Raw genomic sequence first — 20729 nt, 5'->3', positions numbered from 1 at the left:
CTGCACTGTCTTTACGAAAGAACGTTCATTGTCATGCCTGATTTTGCAGAATATTTCACAAATTAACCCACACTTTTACGGCTTTCTGCCCAGTGGCGTATCCGGGGGGGGGGGGCAGGGGGGGCACTTTGCACCCCCTGGCGGATTTTTTTGACAATTGTTTTGTCAGCAATGATTTGAAGTGTTTATAGAGTTCTTCTGACATCAATCCCACCAAAGAACAACCCGCTCAACAACCATTACAATGCGCAGTGAAATTGTCCATATAATAATATAGTATACATAATAATGGTAAGTTTTGAAGAGCGCCCCCCACTTGGAAGATGTGTACCAGCGCAGACTGGCTATGCAGTAGACATCCGGTTTCGAACAGCAAACTACATAGTGCGTTCGATTACTTCCCCCGCGATTACTCGTGCAAGCGCGACAGCTTTCGATTTACCTCTCACGTGACTTCTCGCGCTTACTCGAGCCTGGCCCAAGTAACCGACTCGCCGAGCCGGTTTGGGTAAGTATCCCATAAGGCCATGCAACGTCCGGCGGGCGCTTTAGGCCGTGTCCGAAACGGGCTTCCACGGAGCATAGAGCTACAAACCATATGTAGCTCTATGCATGGAGCTACGGCTACGAATTATTGGCAGCGCGTCCCCGCGTATTTTCACTGGGCGTGGACGTGCTCGGAGTTAATTCATTCGGATGCAGCCTGGGAAAAATGTTGGAACCTGGCGCTATTTCTGCAATTGTGTACAAAGTCTTTGGAGAGTCAAGAAATTATTTTCCTAATAAAATTGGAAATATTTCTCAGTCCCAGATTCATGTCTTATCATCATACCTTCATTGAGATGATAAATGAAGAAAAAAGTGGCGTCAGGTTGCAACATCCCCCTATACGGTATATCCCGTCATGGAGGAAGGAAAACAGAAATACATGCGTTATCGTTAAAATACATGGCTCGTTTATCAAATGTGTTCAAACTTAAGAGCATGCCAATTGCTTGAAAAAAGTCCAATTTACACGATCATCAGTGGTGTAGCCACCACCCCCAAATATTTTGTAACGAGTGTCTTTTTTCCCCACGAGTGTCTTTTCTTTTTTAACGAGTGCCCTTTTTTTCACGAGCTTCCCTTTTTTTTAAACGTTGCGCGAAATTCGTCAAGTGTGCCGCCAAGAAAAGCGCCACCTATTGTCGCATGGTGCCGTTATGTCTGTGCATGGTGAACCTTATCGTCCGCTTTGAACAGCGCCCCCATAGAAAGATGGTGTCTAGCATAATGAACATCTCCAGTCGAACTAGCCGCGGTTGGACGGCGTCTTCATTGCATTACGACTGACGTCCACGGTCCAGGGTACCTCAGTGGAAAAAATTATAAGACATCTTTTTTCACATTTTTATCCGGTGGAGGAAGTTGAAATGCAATTAAGCCAAATGAGTCGTTTGTTGGGAACTTTCATTTGGAGATTCAGGCCAAAATTAGGGCCACTTTATCACATTACTTTATCACATCCCTTGGTGCTCCAACTTTTTTTTTTTTACTAAAGATGGTACTAGCATGCGGTTTTCACAGCAGTGATGCTGAGATTGTGCTCCTTTCAAATCTGTAAAAAAAAATGACCAGGGTCGACAAACGACTCATGTAGCTTGATCGCATCACATATTCTTTGTGTCCAGAATCATGCATACGCTTGGTTTAGAAAAGGTAAATATGTCCGTGTGAAGTTCGCATGGTTGAATTGCGATGACGTTCAAGTCTTCTTACTGGGTGTTCGTACTTAGGATGTTTTCGACGAAAGCGTGGATCTGCGATTTTTTTCGGTAAACACGCTGCCCCAGACATATGTTCCTTTTCTAGACCCAGCGTATGCATAATTCTGGACACAAGGAATACGTAAACGAAAGTTTAGCTTCCTCCATCAGGTAAAAATATTGGGGGAAATGTGTTATATTTTTTTTTCGCTATGGCAGCAGACGTTCATACCCAGCATGGGCTCCGTCGCATATACACAACGGAGGAGTCCAACCTGGGCTACAGTCGAACCAACTAATGTGCAGTATTAACTCAAAAGACCATCGAAGTATAACATGCTAAATTGAATACGATGATAAATGAATTTGCGCGTCTGAAAACAAATTCGACTGCTTGAATTTCTTAATTGGAAACACAGCAACGATTGAAGCAAATTTGCTTTATTATTATGAATGTGAAATTGCCTGCTTACCAGTATTTTCCGAATTTGAGCAGGACTGAAACCTATAGAACTATACAGTCAGAATCACCTTCACTATCATTATAATAATATAAAGCGATTACAAGTAGATAACTGTACATGGCCATACACCACTCGTTGTGTCATTATCAATCTAAAACAGTGTTAAAACACCAACCATAATATTGCAAATTGCAAAACAAGCCGCTATTTATACAAACAAACTACGACAGTGTTTAAACTAAACATATTTCAACAAAACAACCCGTAATTCATACGAAATTGTAAAAATGTAAAGCTATAATCTTAGTATGAAGATATATGCGTGTTTATAATGAGTGCTTTTTATGCGTAGACACTGTGCCTTCATTGAAACTATAGAATAACAAGTGCAAGTGCACAAAAGCTCGGGCCGTGTTGCAAGCAGTCTTGCATGAAAGTCTTGCATGAAATCGAGCAAAATGATCCCTGCCAGAGCTGAGAAAAATGCGACGCCGAAAAATGCGACGACGATTGCACATTGTAGAACGCCATACTTTTGGTCAATTTTCGGGACAGACAGACAGACCGACCACCAAGTGACATGTAGAAGCTCCTGTCAGAGCTTCACAACAGTACAACAGCCGTTTCTCAGCTTCATTTTTCGCCTGAATGTATTTGAAAGTTGTGTTTAAGTATATAACAGCCGTCGAAGTTGCGTTTAGGCATTTAGGAGACAGCAGGAGCATTTTGGAAATAAACTCTACATGTACACTGCAAAAACTGTAGGGTAAATGAAACACCATTCGGTATCTATATAGGACAACACCGGTAAAATTTAATACCAGATGGTCCTATATGGATACCAATGGTCTAAATTTAACACTCCAGTTTTTGCAGTGTATAGGGTGGTTCATTCTTTGTGGGATTGCGACGCCAACCGAACATCATAAGGACGTTTTTCATTTAACGACTTGCATTTTTCTGTTTTTGATGACTTTTTTGTTTTTTAGACAACTGCAGATGCGCGTATCTCTAAACACTTCTTTTGTTTTAACAATTAACATTAATGAATACAAATTAAGTATACAGTGGTAATTCAAATGACATGATGACAATCAACATGAATGAGACAAAAATCTTACGATATTTTACTGCCCTTCTTTTGATAACTCTTACTTTTTTTCAATTCCCACAAAACTTGTATTTATACACTGACAAACAACTTACATTTCAAATGTGTTTAGCAATTAAACACAATCTTGCTATCATTTTGTAAACATGTTTAGAAGCTAAACATTACGTGTCCAATTCCTAAACATCAATGTTCAATTGCTAAACACTATCCATCCTTACTCTAAACATAATAGTATTTAAACATGTCTACAAACTGATATAGCAAGAAAGTGTTTAGAAAGCTGTTTGCCACACACAGTGTTTGCTGATTATAGTAAACATTGAATTCGTTTAATTTGACTGATCCATTGACAAATGGAAACAGTCTAATAGCAGCCGATTACTTCAAACCTCATGCTGCAGTGCACATACCATGCAGTGGGGCGAATGCGCAGGATTCTGGTGCGCAAGGCAAACGGGAAACGAGTAGTTACCACGGTGTTCCCGTCATTGTTACCAGGGAACTGCAAACAAAAGGAATGGTATTTACGTTTTCAACTTTCAAATTCAAATATCATCATACGCATTAGATACCATTCAACTTTTGTCAATATTTGGTATTAAAAAATCCTACCCCGATAGGTTTCCCGTCTACATCAGTTACGTTATTCCAAGACTGACCGCCATTGCGGCTGTTCGTCACTCGGTACTCCGTCACCCATTGGTCGTAATCTCCACGCCCCTGGGTGATCAAACCAGTGATGGTGACTGTGCCATTGAAAGCAACCTGTATCCATGGACTGATATTATCAGTTACGTCATCGTTACACCAGGCTTCAGCATTTCCTGTTAATCAACACGAAAAACGTTTGCTTAATTACCACGTTTAAAGTCAGTATCCCCGTGATTTTTCAAAATTTAGCTTGTTAGTATTGAGGTAATTATTCAAAAAAGAGCTTGGTATGTTGAGCTTAATTCAAGAGTTGAATTGAAAAAAAGGTTGATAATTTAGCGTTCACCGAGATTTTACGTTGAATGTCGTCTCATTTGGAAAAAAAATCATAACGTTTTTAAAGCAAAGAAAAATAACATCAATTAAATGGTAACATTAATTTGTTATGGTACCACAAGAGCACGGGTCTCGAACTTTAGTATTATAACTCCATGGTAGGAAAGCTGAATTAAGTTCGAGCAAGAACACAGCTAGCCGACAAATATGGGACTAGTAGAGTCGATTAATCGGGACCAGCCTATATTGAGGTCGCTATAGTATCGTAGTTTACGCGCGCCCAACCGCACACAATGGGTAGTTAAGTTATGGGAAATGTATCACTATTGTCCGACTTTACTTCCTTACTTTTGTTCTCCTTTGTTTCTGTTGAAATCTCAAACTACATAGCGTTTCACTCCTGGGAACTAAGATTTCTAAAAACCTACTTGAGGGGTACCATTGTCCCTATTGTTACCCTTTGTTTCCAGTACCCATAAAACGGTATATTATTTGTAAACATCATAACGCACAGCAGGGAACCAGCGGCCAATTTAATGGAGCTGCTAAGCACACAAAAATTGCTTAGCACAAAACAGTCCGGCTAAGTAAAAGCAGGTTACCAGTCAAAAGTCCATGTGATTTTCATGCTAAGCAAACAACAGCTGAGTACCAAGCACAAGCAATATTCATCACAGGGAAATTTGGTTGGTTATCCTGTTTTTGCCAAGGCAGACTTTTCATGCTGAGCAAATTTGAGTGCTTAGCAGCTCCGTGGAATTGGCCCCGGGATCACTATACAGACGTTCGAACGTTGCCATTTGTGCGCATGCGTAAGGTACGGCACGCATCAACTACTAGTCTATACGATTAAAGTTGTCCTTCCGGTTGAGCTGTACCAGTAAATGGTGGGAAACTTTCCTGTTAAATTGCCTCTAAATTAAAAGAGTAGCATTAGTAATTAAGCTGAATACAAAAAAGTACCTTTAAGATTAAGTCTGGCCCTGACTGGGCCAAATGCAGTGAGGTTTCGAAAAAAAGACGAAGCTGTGATGCTTTGATCCGGGATGCGACCATCTTCCATCCCGAGAGTTCCCTCCACAGAGCAAGGAGAGTCACCTAAGGGGGGAGGGAGATGCGAAATAACTGTAGTGAGACGGAATGACATGCACTCAATCGGTACGCGCACTCAGTGTCCCTTCGTCCAATAAGATTTACTAAAGGTTTTTTATATTTGTGTCATCCAAATTCTATGGCAAGATGCTTTTCTTTCGTTCCAGAATGTGGTTGGGCTCTATCTGTAAGTCTGATTTTCGAATAAACACCAATAAAATTCATATTTGGTCAAGTGTAATTAGCGAATATAGCATTCTGATCCGTCCACATTTCTGGGAATTCGTCCCGTGTGGAGATTGACGTTAAATTGAAAAGGTGCAAATTCGTGGATTTTGTTTTTGTCATTTATTTTCAGGTGGAAGGGAAAAGGGATGGGTACACTACAGCCCCGATCTGAAAAATTCCGGCCTTCGCTCTTTCCTTTGTTTAATTAAACTTCGGCGGGATTGTCTCCGTTTGCCCGACCGGGGTTGGCTGATGGGGGTGGTCTGCTAGTGTACTCACCAGGGCAGTTCAGCCATTGCTGTATCTCCCCAGGATCGCTGCTGATCAGAAAGGTGTCATAGTACGTCACCTCGTAGGGTCTGTACGGTACGAAGGTGCTGAAGCCACCCATTCCGATCTGCGTGCACTCACACGGGTCCACGGCTGGAATCAACCAGCGGTAGCGGCCCGTATGTGGGTCGGGCTCCTGGGTAATGGTGCACGGCATTGCTTGGAAATGGAAGGACGTGCAATAATAACCTTGTTTCGCAGTCTTTATGAAACGGATGGATTCCAAAATTACATCCAACACCTCCCCAAAGGAAGACAGAATCATCTGCGTTACCAACATTCATTTTTAATGAGCCTTATCAGCCCATGTGAAGTAAATGTCAACTCGTAAATGAACATGCACTCCTCTCTTAATGAACTATAAGCTTTCGCAGTTATTTTAACACTTATAATCACACAAATTAATTAGAGCGATCCTTTGATTTCGTTCCAGAATATCGACGAGCTCAATTCTCAAATTCAATTTCAAGAGATTCGCGTTTGTTGAGTTACAAACGCAGCCAAGGGTGATCGTTCTTGCATTGACCAGTTAAGTTGTGAATATGTTTGTGAGAACAGAAAAAGAGTAACAAAATTCAGCCTTTCCAGTAGAACCATTTATTTTAATTTCAAACTACAATGCATCTTTTTGGGTTTGACAAACTTCAGTGTAGGGCTTACATTATATTTACACGTACACCTTATTTCCCGTTCGATGACAACATCGGCTACAGCGAGCAAAGTAAATATTGATTGAGTTCAGAGAGTCATGTCAATCATGAAGTGAAAAGAGCTTTTGAAAAGATGGAAATTATAATGGACGGTTAAGGGACCGTGACCATTCAGCCCTGGTATGAAAAGGGCTCCCCGGTACCTCGTCTGGTCCAGAGCCAGTCCGGTCTTCAGCCCAGTCTCGTCCGGTACATGGTCCTGTCTGACCAGAAGTTTTGAAGTCAGTCAGGCGCATCAATTTATTGCCCTTCAGAGAACGTCCAGAGCAGAACAATAGCAGATTTACTGGATTAAAGATAAAATCCTTCCAAACGCCTTTTAAATTTACGGTCCCATTGTGCGCGAAACCGCATGACAGGGGTTTTGATCTGTGCCGACGAAAGTGTTCTACTGTTTCGCGCTGAGAGATGACCACAAGCAGGTTTCTTCTGGGATAAACATGTGTCAATACTTGCAAACAATAGACCCCAGGATAGAGGAGTTCCTGATTAGCAACCGGACCAGCTCTTGGGCCGGTAGCTGGGACGGTACGAAAGGACTTCTTGGAAGGGGACGAGCTTACCGGGGGGCCCTTTTCATACCGGGGCTGAATGGTCACGGTCCCTAAGTGTATGTATATTAAATTTACATTTTTGTTTCTTCATTCTAGTTTTTACTTTTACTTAATGTTCTTAGTGATTTTACATAATAATTTTCTTTTCTTTTCTTTTATTCTTATCATTTTATACAGGGCCCTCAGTAATAGCAGTTTTTAACAGATGAGGCTACCCTGTCTAAATAAAACTATAAATAAATAAAAATACCTAACTTCCAGTTTGATGTCGGACACTACAGCATTTGAAAGCCCAAGGCCATCAATGTACCGGTTATCATTATTTGTGCTCCGAACAATCATTAGACACAAAACAAATATGGATTTGAACTTGAACTGATTATTTTCAAATTCTCCCTGCAAAACCTCCTGGTATGATGACATCATGATTCTGATCGAGGCCTCGCGAAGTCATTTGCGGCTGTCCAAAGAATATCTAGGGGAAATTTGGAACAATTTTGAGGAATGGATTTTATATGACGTTCAACTGTCTTTGCACCCTTTTGGGCACCCTTTTGGATGATGACGACATAATGTATTTGTGTGTTTGGCATTTGTCACTAAACACTTCCATAATGTGTTTGTCTGTAGTTAAAAAGTGCTTCCGTTTTCAAGTTATATTCAATTTACATTGCACTTTGGGTAACACCGGAAGTAAAGGTCAAGCGGCCTTGTGCCTGAAATCGAATATATTGCAGGAGGCAATGTCGAACAGATCACAAACAATGACTTTTGTGTTATGACTTTTTAGCCTCGAACCTTGCGCATCTTTTGAAACCAAAAACATAAAAATAGGACCAGGGGTTGCCGCGTAGCGAAAAATTTCCGGCGCTACGCGCCGTGAAAACTGAATTCTCCCATAAACGTCGTGTACACAGAGCAGAATTACCATTCGTACATTTGAATAATTAATTAGCCATAATTCCAAAAAAACCTTTGTCTTATAGTCGTGAAATTTCTTGGGTATGTTTATGATGAGTTGCTCTATGCATGTACAGAGTTTCATTTTTTTTTGTCACTCGATGGGCGAGATCTTAGGGGGCGCCCCCCCCCCCCCCCCCAGCTGAGAGATGGTCAAAATAACCCGGCCTGGTTAGGGTTATAAATATTTCTCCTTACCTTCTTTATTTTCCTTTGCAAGCAGGACGAGGGAAACACATGCGAAGCTTATCCAGAATAAATATATTCCTCCCGTAAGTCCTTCCATTGCTTCCAAAGAGCAAGCTATCGCGATATTGGCTACCAGATTCACTCGGCGACTCTCACTAAAATGACATCGATGCCGCTCAAACTTTCTCTTTCATTTCCCTTTCAGATATCTCTGGAAAACAATCACTTAAGCAGTTTCCAAATAAAATTTTTAACTCATAACAATCAAACCCGTCTTGTGACTGGAAAACTGAAAAAATGTATACGTATGTGCCTAATTTTGGCTGAAGAGCTGCGCTTGCTCTTGGCAATTATGTCCGCTGCACTTTGAGCGGAGGTTAGCGTTGTCATCCCTGAGCCACTACCAAAAAAGCCAATTAGTTACTTGCTGCTTAATGCACTATTAAACTGTTTGGCGTCATGTGCGTGGCGGGTAGCTTTTAAATAATGGAGTACATTAATTTTTGTCCTTGAGGTGCATAATGTTAGAAGTAATCCGTGGGAAACGATAAACACGACAGACTGACGTTTGGCTAGGTTATTAATGAAGGGTCTTCATCCCACTCAGAATGATTAAAATTTGATACTTTTTCCATTAAACCTCTCCCTTGGTTAAGGCTTAGCAGTACTGACGCTTCCCAAATATTATTTTTGCATACACGTAGCGTTAAAAGGGCCACGCAATGTAAACGTTTTTTTTAATGCAATCCTTGAAAATGCAAATTTGTGTACCATTTATTCATTTTCAAATTTTGTTATGCCATTTTCAAGGGTATTTTTGGTGCCTTTTTGGTTTTTTTATGCTAATGAAAATTTCCATAATCATGAGCAAAAATGTGATGTCATTTCAGGCAGACACTTGAATGTTACAGCTATTTCAGCATTGAAGGTTGCCAGAATTTTGGATATTTTGCTTTCGTAGCATTTCTTCTTTTTTTGGTGATTCGCTGCTGTGTCAGTAGGCAGGAAGCCGATGAGCAAACTTTTCTCACAAATATTTTCAGTGAAAAATATTTTGGGTTCACAATTTGAACAGAAAACCCCCAAAACTGAGTAGTGTCTTCCTGAAATGACATCACAGCAACAACGCCCTCAGTTGTCCGGAAAAGTATGGATTTGTGTTTTTTTTTATGTTTAAAGAAGTGTACTTAAGAATTAACCAAAAAGGAATGTAAAATAGTGTTTTCATGCGTTTTAAGAGGAGTATAGAAAATTGCACAAAATGTGTTCCAAAGAAAAGCACATTTCATGCATGGGCGTCGCCAGGATGGAGAAAGGGGCGTTCCCCCCCCCGGAAAAGCCCAAAAAGAAAAAAAAAGAAGAAAGAAAAAAAGAAGAAGATGAGGTGCGAAATCATATTGCTGTTAATTTAATGTACATTTAACACCATGGGCGTCCGCAGGGGTGTCAATGGGGATGGGGTGTGCAAATGCCCCCCCCCCCCCCCAGCTAACCCTCGAAAAATATATAAATTGAGAATATGCTAGAGAAAGTACAAGGATTTTTGAAAAAATTGTGCTTCTCCCCCCCCCCCCCAGAAAAATCCTGGCGACGCCCATGATTTCATGGACCCTTTAATAACTTTGATAGCTCCCAGTTTCCTGTCTTATATATCCTACAAATACAGCTTTAAATCTTATTTTGCGAGTTCGGGTGACCATTTGCCAGTTCAGGTGCAGACACATTGTTCTTTCAATGTTACATCAATTTTAGGGGGAGAATAAATCCACTGGTCGGACAAAGTAAAAGACCGAGTGAATATACCTTCTTATTTATATGGCTTCTTATTCTTATTCCGCAGTTGCATCCGTATAAATTGGTAAACTAAATAATGCCAAATGCGTATTGTCTTGTTTTGATTGTTGAAATGAGTTTATCACGAGTTTATATCACTGAATAAAATAAGCAAACCCTATTTAGCAAGATGTAGGTAGAACTTGTAAGCCTTGGTGTGGCAGTCTGCCTAGGAGAAGGACAACTCTGATCACAAACAGGTAGAACTCAATAGCCTTGGTCGACAGTCTGCCTGTAGGCCTGGAATCCTGATCCAACTTATCCAACTGGTGTCTCCCAGTTTGTCATTGGTTTGATAGAGGCTAGGCTATCCCCAGGGCTCAGATGAGGACTTGCGACCCTCTGAGCTCTTCATGGTAAGGCATTTGAGCCTGGCTGAGGCCGACTTGATGATGATGATGATGATAGTTGACTTACATTATATCGGCACCAAGCAGCTAACTATAGCGTTTTGGCTGTAGCTACAGCCATGACATAACAGTAAAGGTATAGACACCTAATTTTGAAAAGCAACAGCATTTCATTTTCTGGGATTCCATTAGTTGCTTTTTATACGCAGCTCTTCGCATACAAATCTTGTTTTCAATTTCCATAGGTTTTCAAACAACATATCGCGTTGTTTTGGAGTTATAAACCCTAAAATTCCTAAAACCCCTGTACTCCTAAAACCCTAAACCCTAATAATGTTAAGGATCAAAACAACCCCCTCCCCCTCCCCCCTCCCCGAAGATGGGGCTGTGGATTCGCCCTTGCTGGGACAAAACTATTCTGTAAGATCAACAGGGTATAAACCAGGGGTTTTCCTTAACGTTTTCCTTTACTGGCCGGCCGGGCCAGTAAACCAGAGTTTTCACTGGCCCGCAACCTTTTTCACTAGCCCACATGTTTTATAATAGTAACTTTCAATCAAATCACCATAAGCATTTTTGATAACATTTTTGATAATAAATTATGCAATATGAATACAATCGGCAATTATCTTAATCATGTACATAATATTGCATGTAGTTCCTTTTTAAGTGATGTCAATGTTTCTTTAATCGTCCACGCTTTAACATAGAGCAAGGCTTTAATTAACAGGAATCAAATAGGGGGAGAAGTTATAATCAAAATTTATGCAGTGTGCTTCGTTCCGAACTTAAGGCTTTAGGTGTTCTATTTCCGACATGTTTTGATAAAACACGAACTAAAAAAGCGTTATCTTGAGGAACAAGAAAACATTGCACACAGTCGTGGTATTAATGGGAGTTTACCAAGTTAGTAACTGAACTGTTTTAACTTGTTTGAAAATGAGTGAGAAGGCCAGTATTTTCAAAAAAACATCTCTCGCGCGCGCCATGCATTTCTAGCGAAGAATGGTGCAATCAGCGTGCCTAGCCAAGAAGCGCTGCGGGCGGGCGACCCACGAACTTACGCTGGTCACGTCAATCCATAACGTTTTCCGGAGCACGGTCCACTTTACATTCACTAGTCTTTACATTCAAAATAGGCCCCTCGAATCTCATATTGTCCTCATCTTTTCGGTACATTCGTTTGATAGTGTTCAAGAAATCATCCCAAGAATCCGTTCGGGCACAAGTTTTGGCAGTGAAACTGTCATGAAAGTTTTCTCCTCACCACGTTGTATGATACGAATACGATGTTAACGTACGTACGTACGTCCATACCGTGTGGACTGACTGCAGACGAAGTAAATCACGTGCGCTGCATGTGTGCACAATGTGTAATGGCAAATACACGTTGATTCGCCTCATGTTCGTCGTTGGGATTTAATGCACAGCGCACTGCGAATATACATGGAGTGATACGAATTCGAACTACCGATGTTTTTATTTCGGTCGGCGTGGCAAAAGTATTCATGTGTTGTATCACCCTTAACTTTTCATTTTGATTGATTGAAAAATACTGTAGGAAAAACTTCGTTATTTTTTTTTTTTTAAACAGTTTTCTGACTCGCCCGTCGGACTACTGAGAGGAGGGTTTTGACTCGCCCGCCGCTGTTTTCACTCGCATTTGGCGAGCGGGCGACCGCTAAGGAAAATCCCTGTAAACTCCCTGTGTTACTGGAGGATACAGTATCCGATTTTTTTTTATCATTCGACCTTATTTATTCAAATGGAGACAATGCGGGGTATCAGTTTCGCGTGAGCCATTGCAGGGTTCATGGGTTGATTCCGGTTACCTGCACCCTGCAATGCTATCCCTTCATTCTGGGCTGTTTTAATTAAATTCGAAACATGAGCAGCCAAGTTCATTTGTGTCGGTGTAAATTCTCGATCTGGAAAGACATATGTCCATTGCAAAAAAAAAAAAAAAGGTTTAAGTGATCAACTAACGCGGGACTACCTCCGGGTTAAGTTGTGATTTAGTGTTTGGAAATTTCAGTCGAACTGTTCACGATAAAAGTATGGGGGGATTGGGTTGTTGCTGGGGTGGATGGGATGGGCGTCTGTATACCCTACCCACCACCTCTCATCGAAAGTGCTGAAATTCTCTCGTTAGAATGACTTCACCGGCTGATCTGCAGCAAAATATAATTTGGGGGTGCAAGTGCCGACCATAGTTTGCTAATTGGACGCCAGGATGACGCTCTTTCGCCCTGTCTTTTCTCTCATACTTGTATTTCACGAATCTATAGGAAGGGGAGGGGCGAGTACCGAGTAGTATCGACTTAAAATGGTCGTCTCCAATGGCGTAGGCTAAGTAGAGTTAAAATTATGGGGGAAGGAGCACGGAAGGTAAAGATACATATTTTTGGTTAAATTCAAGATTTAAATGGGTACACCTGGAGGGGGGGCGAGGGGGGGGTGGACGGGCATCCGTTGGCCCCGAGCTGGAAGTTGCCCCCCCCCCCCCCCCAAGTACCCTCGTATTTACGCCACTGGTCGTCCCCGCTCCTTTTCTTTTTTTATTATTTAAAAATGGCAGTTAATTGGGGGGGGGGTAGACCCTATATTCTCCGCATCAAGGCCATTTTCAACGTCCCCCCCCCCCAAAAAAAAATGGGGGAGGTGGTTTGCATATATTATTTAAACACCTGCAGTTGGTGCACATTTTTCTGCGTCCTGTCAATTTGGTTTGTCTCTCTCGAAGCGGTCAATGCAAACAGATGCTGCCTGGTAGTACCTGCATTCTGCCGCCGGTCCCTCGCTCTGCAAATATCGCGAAACAACGGCGGAGCCTTGGGGGGCTCTGTGATACACCGGCTTGCCTCGGCGGGTGAAACCGAAGAGCAAACATAGAAACAGCTTTCGATTTTTTGGACAGGTTGTGCGCAAACAATACACGAGTCCTTGTGGTTAGATGAAGACAAAATGTACGTTATATGCAGATTTAGGCCCTCGGGTTCAACAACGACTGAGATGATGCTACCTCTTCATTGGAGATGTTATCCCAGTGATCATGGAGCTATCGTGGGGTTTTTAAGTTGACCCAGTATACCAGCGACGGCGGAACAGTTTTGAAAGTGTGTGTGTTGGCTGCGTGGTGGGGGACCCAAGTACCGCCGTTACTGGCCGGCCGTTGCCAATTCGAAAATGGGGGGGGGGGGGGGGGAGGTGCTGGGCTGGACCTCAGGCGTCAACTTTTGGTGGTTACACCCTGCCCCCCCCCCCCCCCGGTTCGGGCAGTGAGCCATCCTAATGGTTAACTGCAGTGTTATACGTAAGGGTCTTTCCGCCTGATGATCGAAAGTGATCATTCGATCCTGTTATTAAAGGGGGATTTTCACTACAAAACTTTTTATATGTTTACCCGACACATAGCGTGCACTATTTTGCAACCTATTTTTGCACCCTCAGTTGTCCGGAAAAAAACACATGGATGGACAATTATAAATGAAGTGCATGTTTCAATAAAATTGTTTGCATGTTTCAATAAAATTGAATCATGTCAAATAGTTTTCATACATTACGAGGAGTAGAAATTAAGTTGCACAAAACAATGTTCCCAAAAATAACACAATCACCCATTCAGATGCGCCCTTCAAGCATTTAAGAGTCTCCATATAGTCACTGCAGAAGTGGCGTCTATTATTTGCTATGGGAAACGCTGGCGGCCTATTTGTTTTCGCTCACAAGTGCTAAGTGTGAACCTTTTTTTAAGAAGGGCGCATCTTTTTGTGTCTTTATTTAATCTAAACGGTCAGAGGATTGCGGGTACTTTTTATGGGTTGTCTTTTGCCTGTGTAAATAATACCGGAGTTGTGACAAGTTGTTTTTGCCCCCCGGTAAATGTTGAAATTTGGGCTTTAAGACATCCCAGTCGACCTGAGAAAATTGTTCGGGAACAGCCTTTTAATTGATTGAAGATTTTTTTTTTTTTATTGGCGTTGCCAAGGTTAAAGATTCTACATACATCACTCAAACCATGGGGCTCAAACGCATGAAAATCATTCATAAAGATGAATTATGCCAATATAATTGTCAACGTTTGCATAATATTTTAGCATTTAAACAGAGCCTTTTTATGTCTCAACTTCGACAACACTGATATCACTGTGTACAAGGAGGTTCAGCTCCACAGGCTTTCAGCCTTACAGCAAACATACTTTGTATTGACATAAAAAGAGTAAACGTTGAAAGCTCAATAATCGTCCTCGTCTATTATAGCTCCCAGGTCGTACGCACAGGCATCGACGCAAGAGGGGGGGGGGCGCTTCCCCCGGAAAAGAAAAAAAGTATCGTACAAATTGGAAGGGGTGAGACCTCTCGTCTGTACAAAGGTTCTGAAAGATACTCCTGATGATTCATATTACTCTATCTGATTTAATATATATCTCGTTCAGTGGACTAAAAATAACTCCCACTGTTTCGATAATCTTGCATTTCTTTTTAACGCACTCATAGGCCTACAGCTGACAAACTTATATCACTGTTAAATAAGGATATGATTATCTTTGATTGACATGTCCTATGAAAATACTCGTATTGACAGAAATGATTACGGCCGAGGTGATGTCAACAGGCATGGTTTCAAATGATTTCGTCACTCGTGCCTACACCTGTAATATTGAAGTCAAAGTGATTTAGCCATATTGATTGGCGTTCAAATTTAAAGTAACAAGATCAGTGTGCAAGGCTTTGCAAAAAATTACCAGATTAAAAAAAAATGGTGTCAGAAGTGGGATCTGCAAATTTGCCTTGACATTTTTGAAGATCAATTTATATCACAAATATAAAGTACCATTTTCCCTTTGGTCAAAAATTTCTAATCGCAGATTCTATATTGGTTCACCACTTTACGAGTCTAAATTGTGGCACGGGAGTGCCGAACCCAGACCTAGCGACGGTAACTTCGTGGGTTGATAGGAGCGGAAATAGTGCATCCGACCGTGTCTTCTGCGTAACCTTTGAATTCTGATGGTCATCAAACCAATAATGGCTTCAATGGTGCTACCATAGGTCGAGTATGCTAATCACACAGTAGCTGCGAACTGACACTTATAAATCTGAAGAGGATTGTATTTGGACAAAAAGGTGACAATGGGTTACAAGCGAGTTGTCACACTGTCCATGCTTATCTATCAAAGACTGCCCCACCGTTACTCGGTTTGGTTAGAGATATATATATTTTTAAAATAGGGCCTATATACATTACTTTGTTTTGTGGGGTACAAATGAAAAGAGCAAACGGTGAAACGGAATGTGTGTGTTGGGGATATGGACATAATCGTGTGCTAATTTACTATGTATATTTGGAGAAAGCTCGTCAGCCATGAAAGTTCCTTTAAGCCACATGAAAAAAATCCCGTCGATCTTTCATTTTTCAAATCTCGTTGAACTTATTCTCCCCGATTGTATGTGTTTCGTTTGCCTCTCGAGTGTTCTCTCTTGAAGATAATTTACAATTCTCGACAATGTAGACGAGCAGATAACTGCAGAACGTGTATGAAACACATCATAAAGGCTAATACGTGCATGGCCTATTTCTTGCCGAGACCATCTGGAATAGGCTGTTTCTTGTCACATGTCCGCCACACACACCTTTTAAAAGAATTCAGAGCACAATGACAGCAACCGAAAAAGTTTGCCTACAATCTGGACACAACGCGGCGGCCCCTTCAGCAACAGATTTCTTCCTCTATTCATCGCATGTGGTAATCCACGCCAAGGATTCAGAGCGGTATAGTTATCAAATTAAATCTGGGAACCCGTGCAGGTTAAGCCGGATAATCCCGCCGTGTTATTGACGCTTTTCCCCGTGGTCCATTTTAGAATACCCGGCAGGTTGATCGGAATGGATTCTGTTTTTCAGTTGATAATAGTTAATGCAGTTTTGTTGTAAGTGGGGAAGGTAAGTAAGGAATTTAGGTGAATAATAGGTGCATTCTCTATGCTGATGGGGTTGTAATTTACTTTTGAACACTTACCAGTTGTTTGGTGCCATGTGCGTTTTCAAATTTTACCATTTAGCTGCGGAAGTTCCTTCAGATTTTAGAGGGTCTGCTCTCCCTTGGACAAAAGCATTTCGTCAGAGTGATTTTTCACGCCTTCCAGTTTAACGATAATAAGCGCACATAATTATTATCAAACCAGGTAACTATGCAAACGTTTAAGTAAATTAGAATTCAGAAGGGGATATCCCTTAATGTTTTAAATGTTCTTTTTATCAACTGAAGAAACAAATGAGCAAAATCTGCCCGCATATCCATGTCGCACATTGTTATAGCAATAATTGGGGTGAATTCATTTCGATGAAGATGTTGTCACCTTATCATTACAGCTATAATCAACGATTCAGTTTTTGAAAAGTGACATTAATAAAATAATTTCTCTTCTAAAAATAACTATCATAGATGCACGAGGAAGCCATGTTGGATCGCGTTCCCTGAATGTATTTTATACATTGTAAACTGTTGAATGGGATGGTGCCAGACTATTTATGCGTTCCAAGCCTCACTTTTTTTCAAAATTCGGCTTAAAATATTAGGTATGTTTCATCACAAATTTTAAATTATTCATCAAAGCAGACCGGTATTAATTTGTAATTAACTTCATTTCATTGCTTTCATTTCTATTCGCAAGTTCCAAAAATGAAAATGTTACCTCGCTTTCAATTCAATATGGCCGACTCATGAATAAAGCCTCCTGAATAAAGCATCCTTTGAATTTTTGCAGAATAAATCAAATACTCCAATTTTCAGCTTCGCGTGCTGTGTAAATTTACGGACAGTGGTATATATAACAAGGTGATCTTGTTTTCCACCATGGCTATCAAGGTTCTTCATGGACTTTTTTTAATATCTCGTGCAATCAATTATAAAATGCACTGACGGGAAATGATATCTCTTTCGTACACACTTGTACCGCTGTTGACACTGCCTAATTGACCGTTCAATGACTGTTTTTTTAATTGCACAATCAAAAGGTGATTGAAAGTGTCTCCTCAGCACTTAACAACGTCATTTACGGGGATTGAATCCTGTAGATGCTATATTTATTGGGTTTTTTTTTCAAGTCAACAGCTGATGACGTTTTTGGTGTGAGTGTACATGATGTAGTGTTGATTGATCGTGAGAAATTGCTGACAAATTTGCAAAGTCCGTCTTTCAAAAAATTGATTTCACTGAAAAGCAAGCTTAGCTTAATAAAAGCAGACGTAAAAGCATTTCATAATTATAACCTGCTGTATGTACTAGAGGGTTCTTTTGTAGTAATTACTTGAAAACAAAGGACTTTTTTAACACTCAATAAAATACCAAATGTTAATGAAAACTAATAGGACGGCAAATAGCGATACTGTATGGTTCGATATTACAACAATTGGCCTTTTTTTAATTAGAAAAAAAACATGATTTGAACGGGTTCACACGAAGAGTTATTTCCACAACGCGATATACGCCGTTTTGAGAATCCCGCTCTATCTTGGCTGCCCAAATGCATATTTCGACGGCTATTATAGCCTGGGGCCTACTTTAACGTACAAATACAATAAGGCGAAACATAAAGTTTAGAAACAGCAGTTATACTATTTTTTTTTCTTTAAAGATTCATAACTTTGCAAACTTTTCAATTTTTTATTCACATGGATATGTCGGAAAGAAATAATCTTTTTCAACTACGTTTTAACCCACTTTATCGAATTATATCACGGGCTTTTGTTTTATATAAAGATTTACATTTTAGCATTGTGGTTATTATTTCCCTCGAAGATTGCACTGCCCGCGACACTACCACCAACTGACAATTTCCTGGTCCGACTTGTCGCGGAGGATTTATCGATACCGGGATTACCCGTTTTCGTATCGGTCTCGTCTTCGAGACTTCTCGTGATCGAAGAGGAAGAGCTGAACGCGTTCGATTTCCTCCTGCGGAACGCGTTCATGACCATCTTGGCGGCTCCGGCAGAATCGATAGACGAAGTACTCGATTCCGGTTCTCGCTTTCCTCCCTTGACGGCGCTGCTGGTCCCTCTGCGCGACGACACGGAAGCGGTATCGATACTGTTGACGCTCGGTAATCGTTTGAGAGTCAGCCCCATGTCCATATTCGATTGGCGACGGCTGAGCCTGCTTGACGGGGCCTTGCGATCGCTATCCACGGTGATGGAGGGGTGGACGAGTTGGGGAGGGGAGTGGCTTCGAAAGTGGTACCCCGGAGGGGGAACACGGGCCTTTCGTCGGAAGGATTTGCTCACTTGGTTTTCGTACCGCTTGAAGATCTGCCTGAATTCTCCTCGCCATAGAGCGCTGTCGTTTTGGCTACACTGACTTGAACTGAACGAGTTTACAGGATGGAGATTCTGCGTCATTTTCCATTGTCCGTAGGCGTTGTGCGTCCTCTCTGCGTCTGTGGTGAGGCGCGGATTAGCAAAGGGTACCGGTGAGGGGTAAAACTTAGCCCGGATCAGCTCCTTGCTACCCCCCTCACCGATCCAGTTTCTCGTCACCCCGACCAGCTTTGCCGAGTTCAGATTCGGCATGGCGGGCATGGTCTTGGCCCGGCTTAGACTGCGCTGTGGGACGCTTCGGGCCCGGTCGGGAGTGGTGCTGATGTCCAGACTTTCCGAGGAAGATCGCTCATCACTCAGACCGTGGCTGTCCGACTGGGAGATGCCTGGCATGCTAGTTGTTCGCCGTAGCTGTCCCAGCTCTGACTCGCCTTCGCCCGCAGTCTTCTTCCCCGTCAACCAGGGTTTATCGTAGGAGCGATTCCTGGCCCTGTCGGTAGCATGAAGATGCCTGTCGTGCTCCTGCTGCCAGTCCAAGGCGTTCCAATGCCGCACCCCGTCCCTACGCTCGACATTCGCACCGTTGTCGACCATAATTCTGGCCACCCTCTCGTGGCCCAATCGACACGCTTCCAGAAGGGGAGTCATGCCACATTTGTTCGCCTTGTCAAGCGTCTCTCCAAAGTGTTTGAGTTTCCTCACCAGCGCGGCCACCACATCGGCATTACCACCGGTGGCGGCGTAGAACAGGGCCGTGTTGCCGAACCGGTCACGGTGATTCAAGTCGAAGTCCACAGCGCTCAGAAGAATCTCCACCAGCTCCAGCCGGCGGTGGATGCAGGCGTAGATGAGTGCATTACGGCCCTGCTTGTCAGCCAGGCCCGCTAGAGCTCCCGTCTCCAGGAGCATCCTAGCGATGCCCACGCCCCAGGTTTCTTGCTCCACCAGCGCGCACAGGATCAAAGGCGTACGGTGGTTGCCATCCCGGCAGTTCACATCGTCCCCGGCTGATACCAACTGGCGGGCGTCGTGAAACTGTCCACGGTGGATGGCCACGTGTAGCTCGGGCAGACCTCTCCACATAGCCGCCATCTCCCTTTAGGCAGTTATCACACCAGTGTATTATAACTCGCTCCCTTGAACCAACAGTAGTTGCTTTGCGATCTGAGTGACTGCAACATCACCATCATCATTGTCATCCACGTGCGGACGATAAAAGCCCATCCAAATCAATGCTTCTCATAACATTGTGCTGTCAATTACAGTCTGATTTCACTTCATGCAATCTGAGCACCTTGACTTTATTGTAACCCTTACTCGTGATTTCAACTTCAACAAACCTCTGACCACACTGTCCACAATTCTTGCTCCACATTCATCATGACACCACTCTCCACAAAAGCGCAATGACAACTTATGATGTCTGTTGTTGTCAGTCTCAGGATAAAACTAAACACTGAGCGGGGTAACAGAGCCATGACTACACACGGTTGTACAAACACCACAGACGGTGGGCGAGTAGAGGGGCGCTCCGCACAATATTTAACCGGATTGTGAACATTGCGCTGTATAAGCATACACAATATCGGTCGATCAGCGAACCTTACTGTGGGGCAGCAAAAATCAGTCGTCTGGCTGAATTGAATACTGTAACAGAAAACCTGTCCTTTCAAACTCATTCTATTACAAAGAAAATGACGACAACAAGAGGCGTTTGGTGTTATTTAAAGTGTTTGGAAAGTCTGGTGTGGTAATCTTTCAGATTGTTGTTGGCTTAGGCAAAAGGATGGTTTAAATTACCCCGAGTGAATTCCCAAACAACTTCTGTTGACAAGTGAAAGGAGTAGATTTCG

General features: G+C 42.2%; 2 protein-coding genes across 3 annotated transcripts; both read right to left on the bottom strand.

Moving 5' to 3' along the window:
• Window positions 1-2130: 2130 nt before the first annotated feature.
• On the bottom strand, window positions 2131-8827 carry LOC119738096 (lactadherin-like). Of its 2 annotated transcripts, XM_038212828.1 has the most exons (5): window positions 8383-8827; window positions 5910-6119; window positions 5274-5408; window positions 3936-4147; window positions 2131-3825 (listed from the first exon to the last, which is right to left on the bottom strand). In XM_038212828.1, exons 1-5 carry the CDS (start codon window positions 8468-8470, stop codon window positions 3688-3690), a joined length of 783 nt encoding a protein of 260 aa, XP_038068756.1. In that variant the 5' UTR covers window positions 8471-8827; the 3' UTR covers window positions 2131-3687. The 2 variants fall into 2 exon arrangements, with proteins under 2 accessions (XP_038068756.1, XP_038068754.1); XM_038212826.1 differs by lacking the exon at window positions 8383-8827 and having other exon boundaries at window positions 5910-6947.
• An 8387-nt stretch (window positions 8828-17214) lies between these two features.
• Window positions 17215-20412, bottom strand: LOC119738095 (ankyrin repeat domain-containing protein 63-like). Its single transcript, XM_038212825.1, has one exon. It carries the CDS (start codon window positions 19966-19968, stop codon window positions 18322-18324), a length of 1647 nt encoding a protein of 548 aa, XP_038068753.1. The 5' UTR covers window positions 19969-20412; the 3' UTR covers window positions 17215-18321.
• Between the last annotated feature and the right edge of the window lie 317 nt (window positions 20413-20729).

Source organism: Patiria miniata, unplaced genomic scaffold (genome assembly GCF_015706575.1).
Source record: "Patiria miniata isolate m_02_andy unplaced genomic scaffold, ASM1570657v1 HiC_scaffold_3, whole genome shotgun sequence".
Taxonomy (NCBI): Eukaryota; Metazoa; Echinodermata; class Asteroidea; order Valvatida; family Asterinidae; genus Patiria; species Patiria miniata.
Note: the sequence above shows the minus strand (reverse complement) of the source record. Positions and strands in the feature narration are given on the sequence as shown.

Bases quoted from the DNA above. Each gene is read 5' to 3' on its own strand.
- LOC119738096 (XM_038212826.1), bottom strand. From the start codon at position 6,240: ATGTTGGTAACGCAGATGATTCTGTCTTCCTTTGGGGAGGTGTTGGAT. The intron at 4,148-5,273 runs GTACTTTTTTGT...GTTGATTAACAG, and splicing joins GGCCAGACTTAATCTTAAAG to GAAATGCTGAAGCCTGGTGT. The intron at 3,826-3,935 runs GTAGGATTTTTT...TTTTGTTTGCAG, and splicing joins TAGACGGGAAACCTATCGGG to TTCCCTGGTAACAATGACGG.
- LOC119738095 (XM_038212825.1), bottom strand. From the start codon at position 19,968: ATGGCGGCTATGTGGAGAGGTCTGCCCGAGCTACACGTGGCCATCCAC.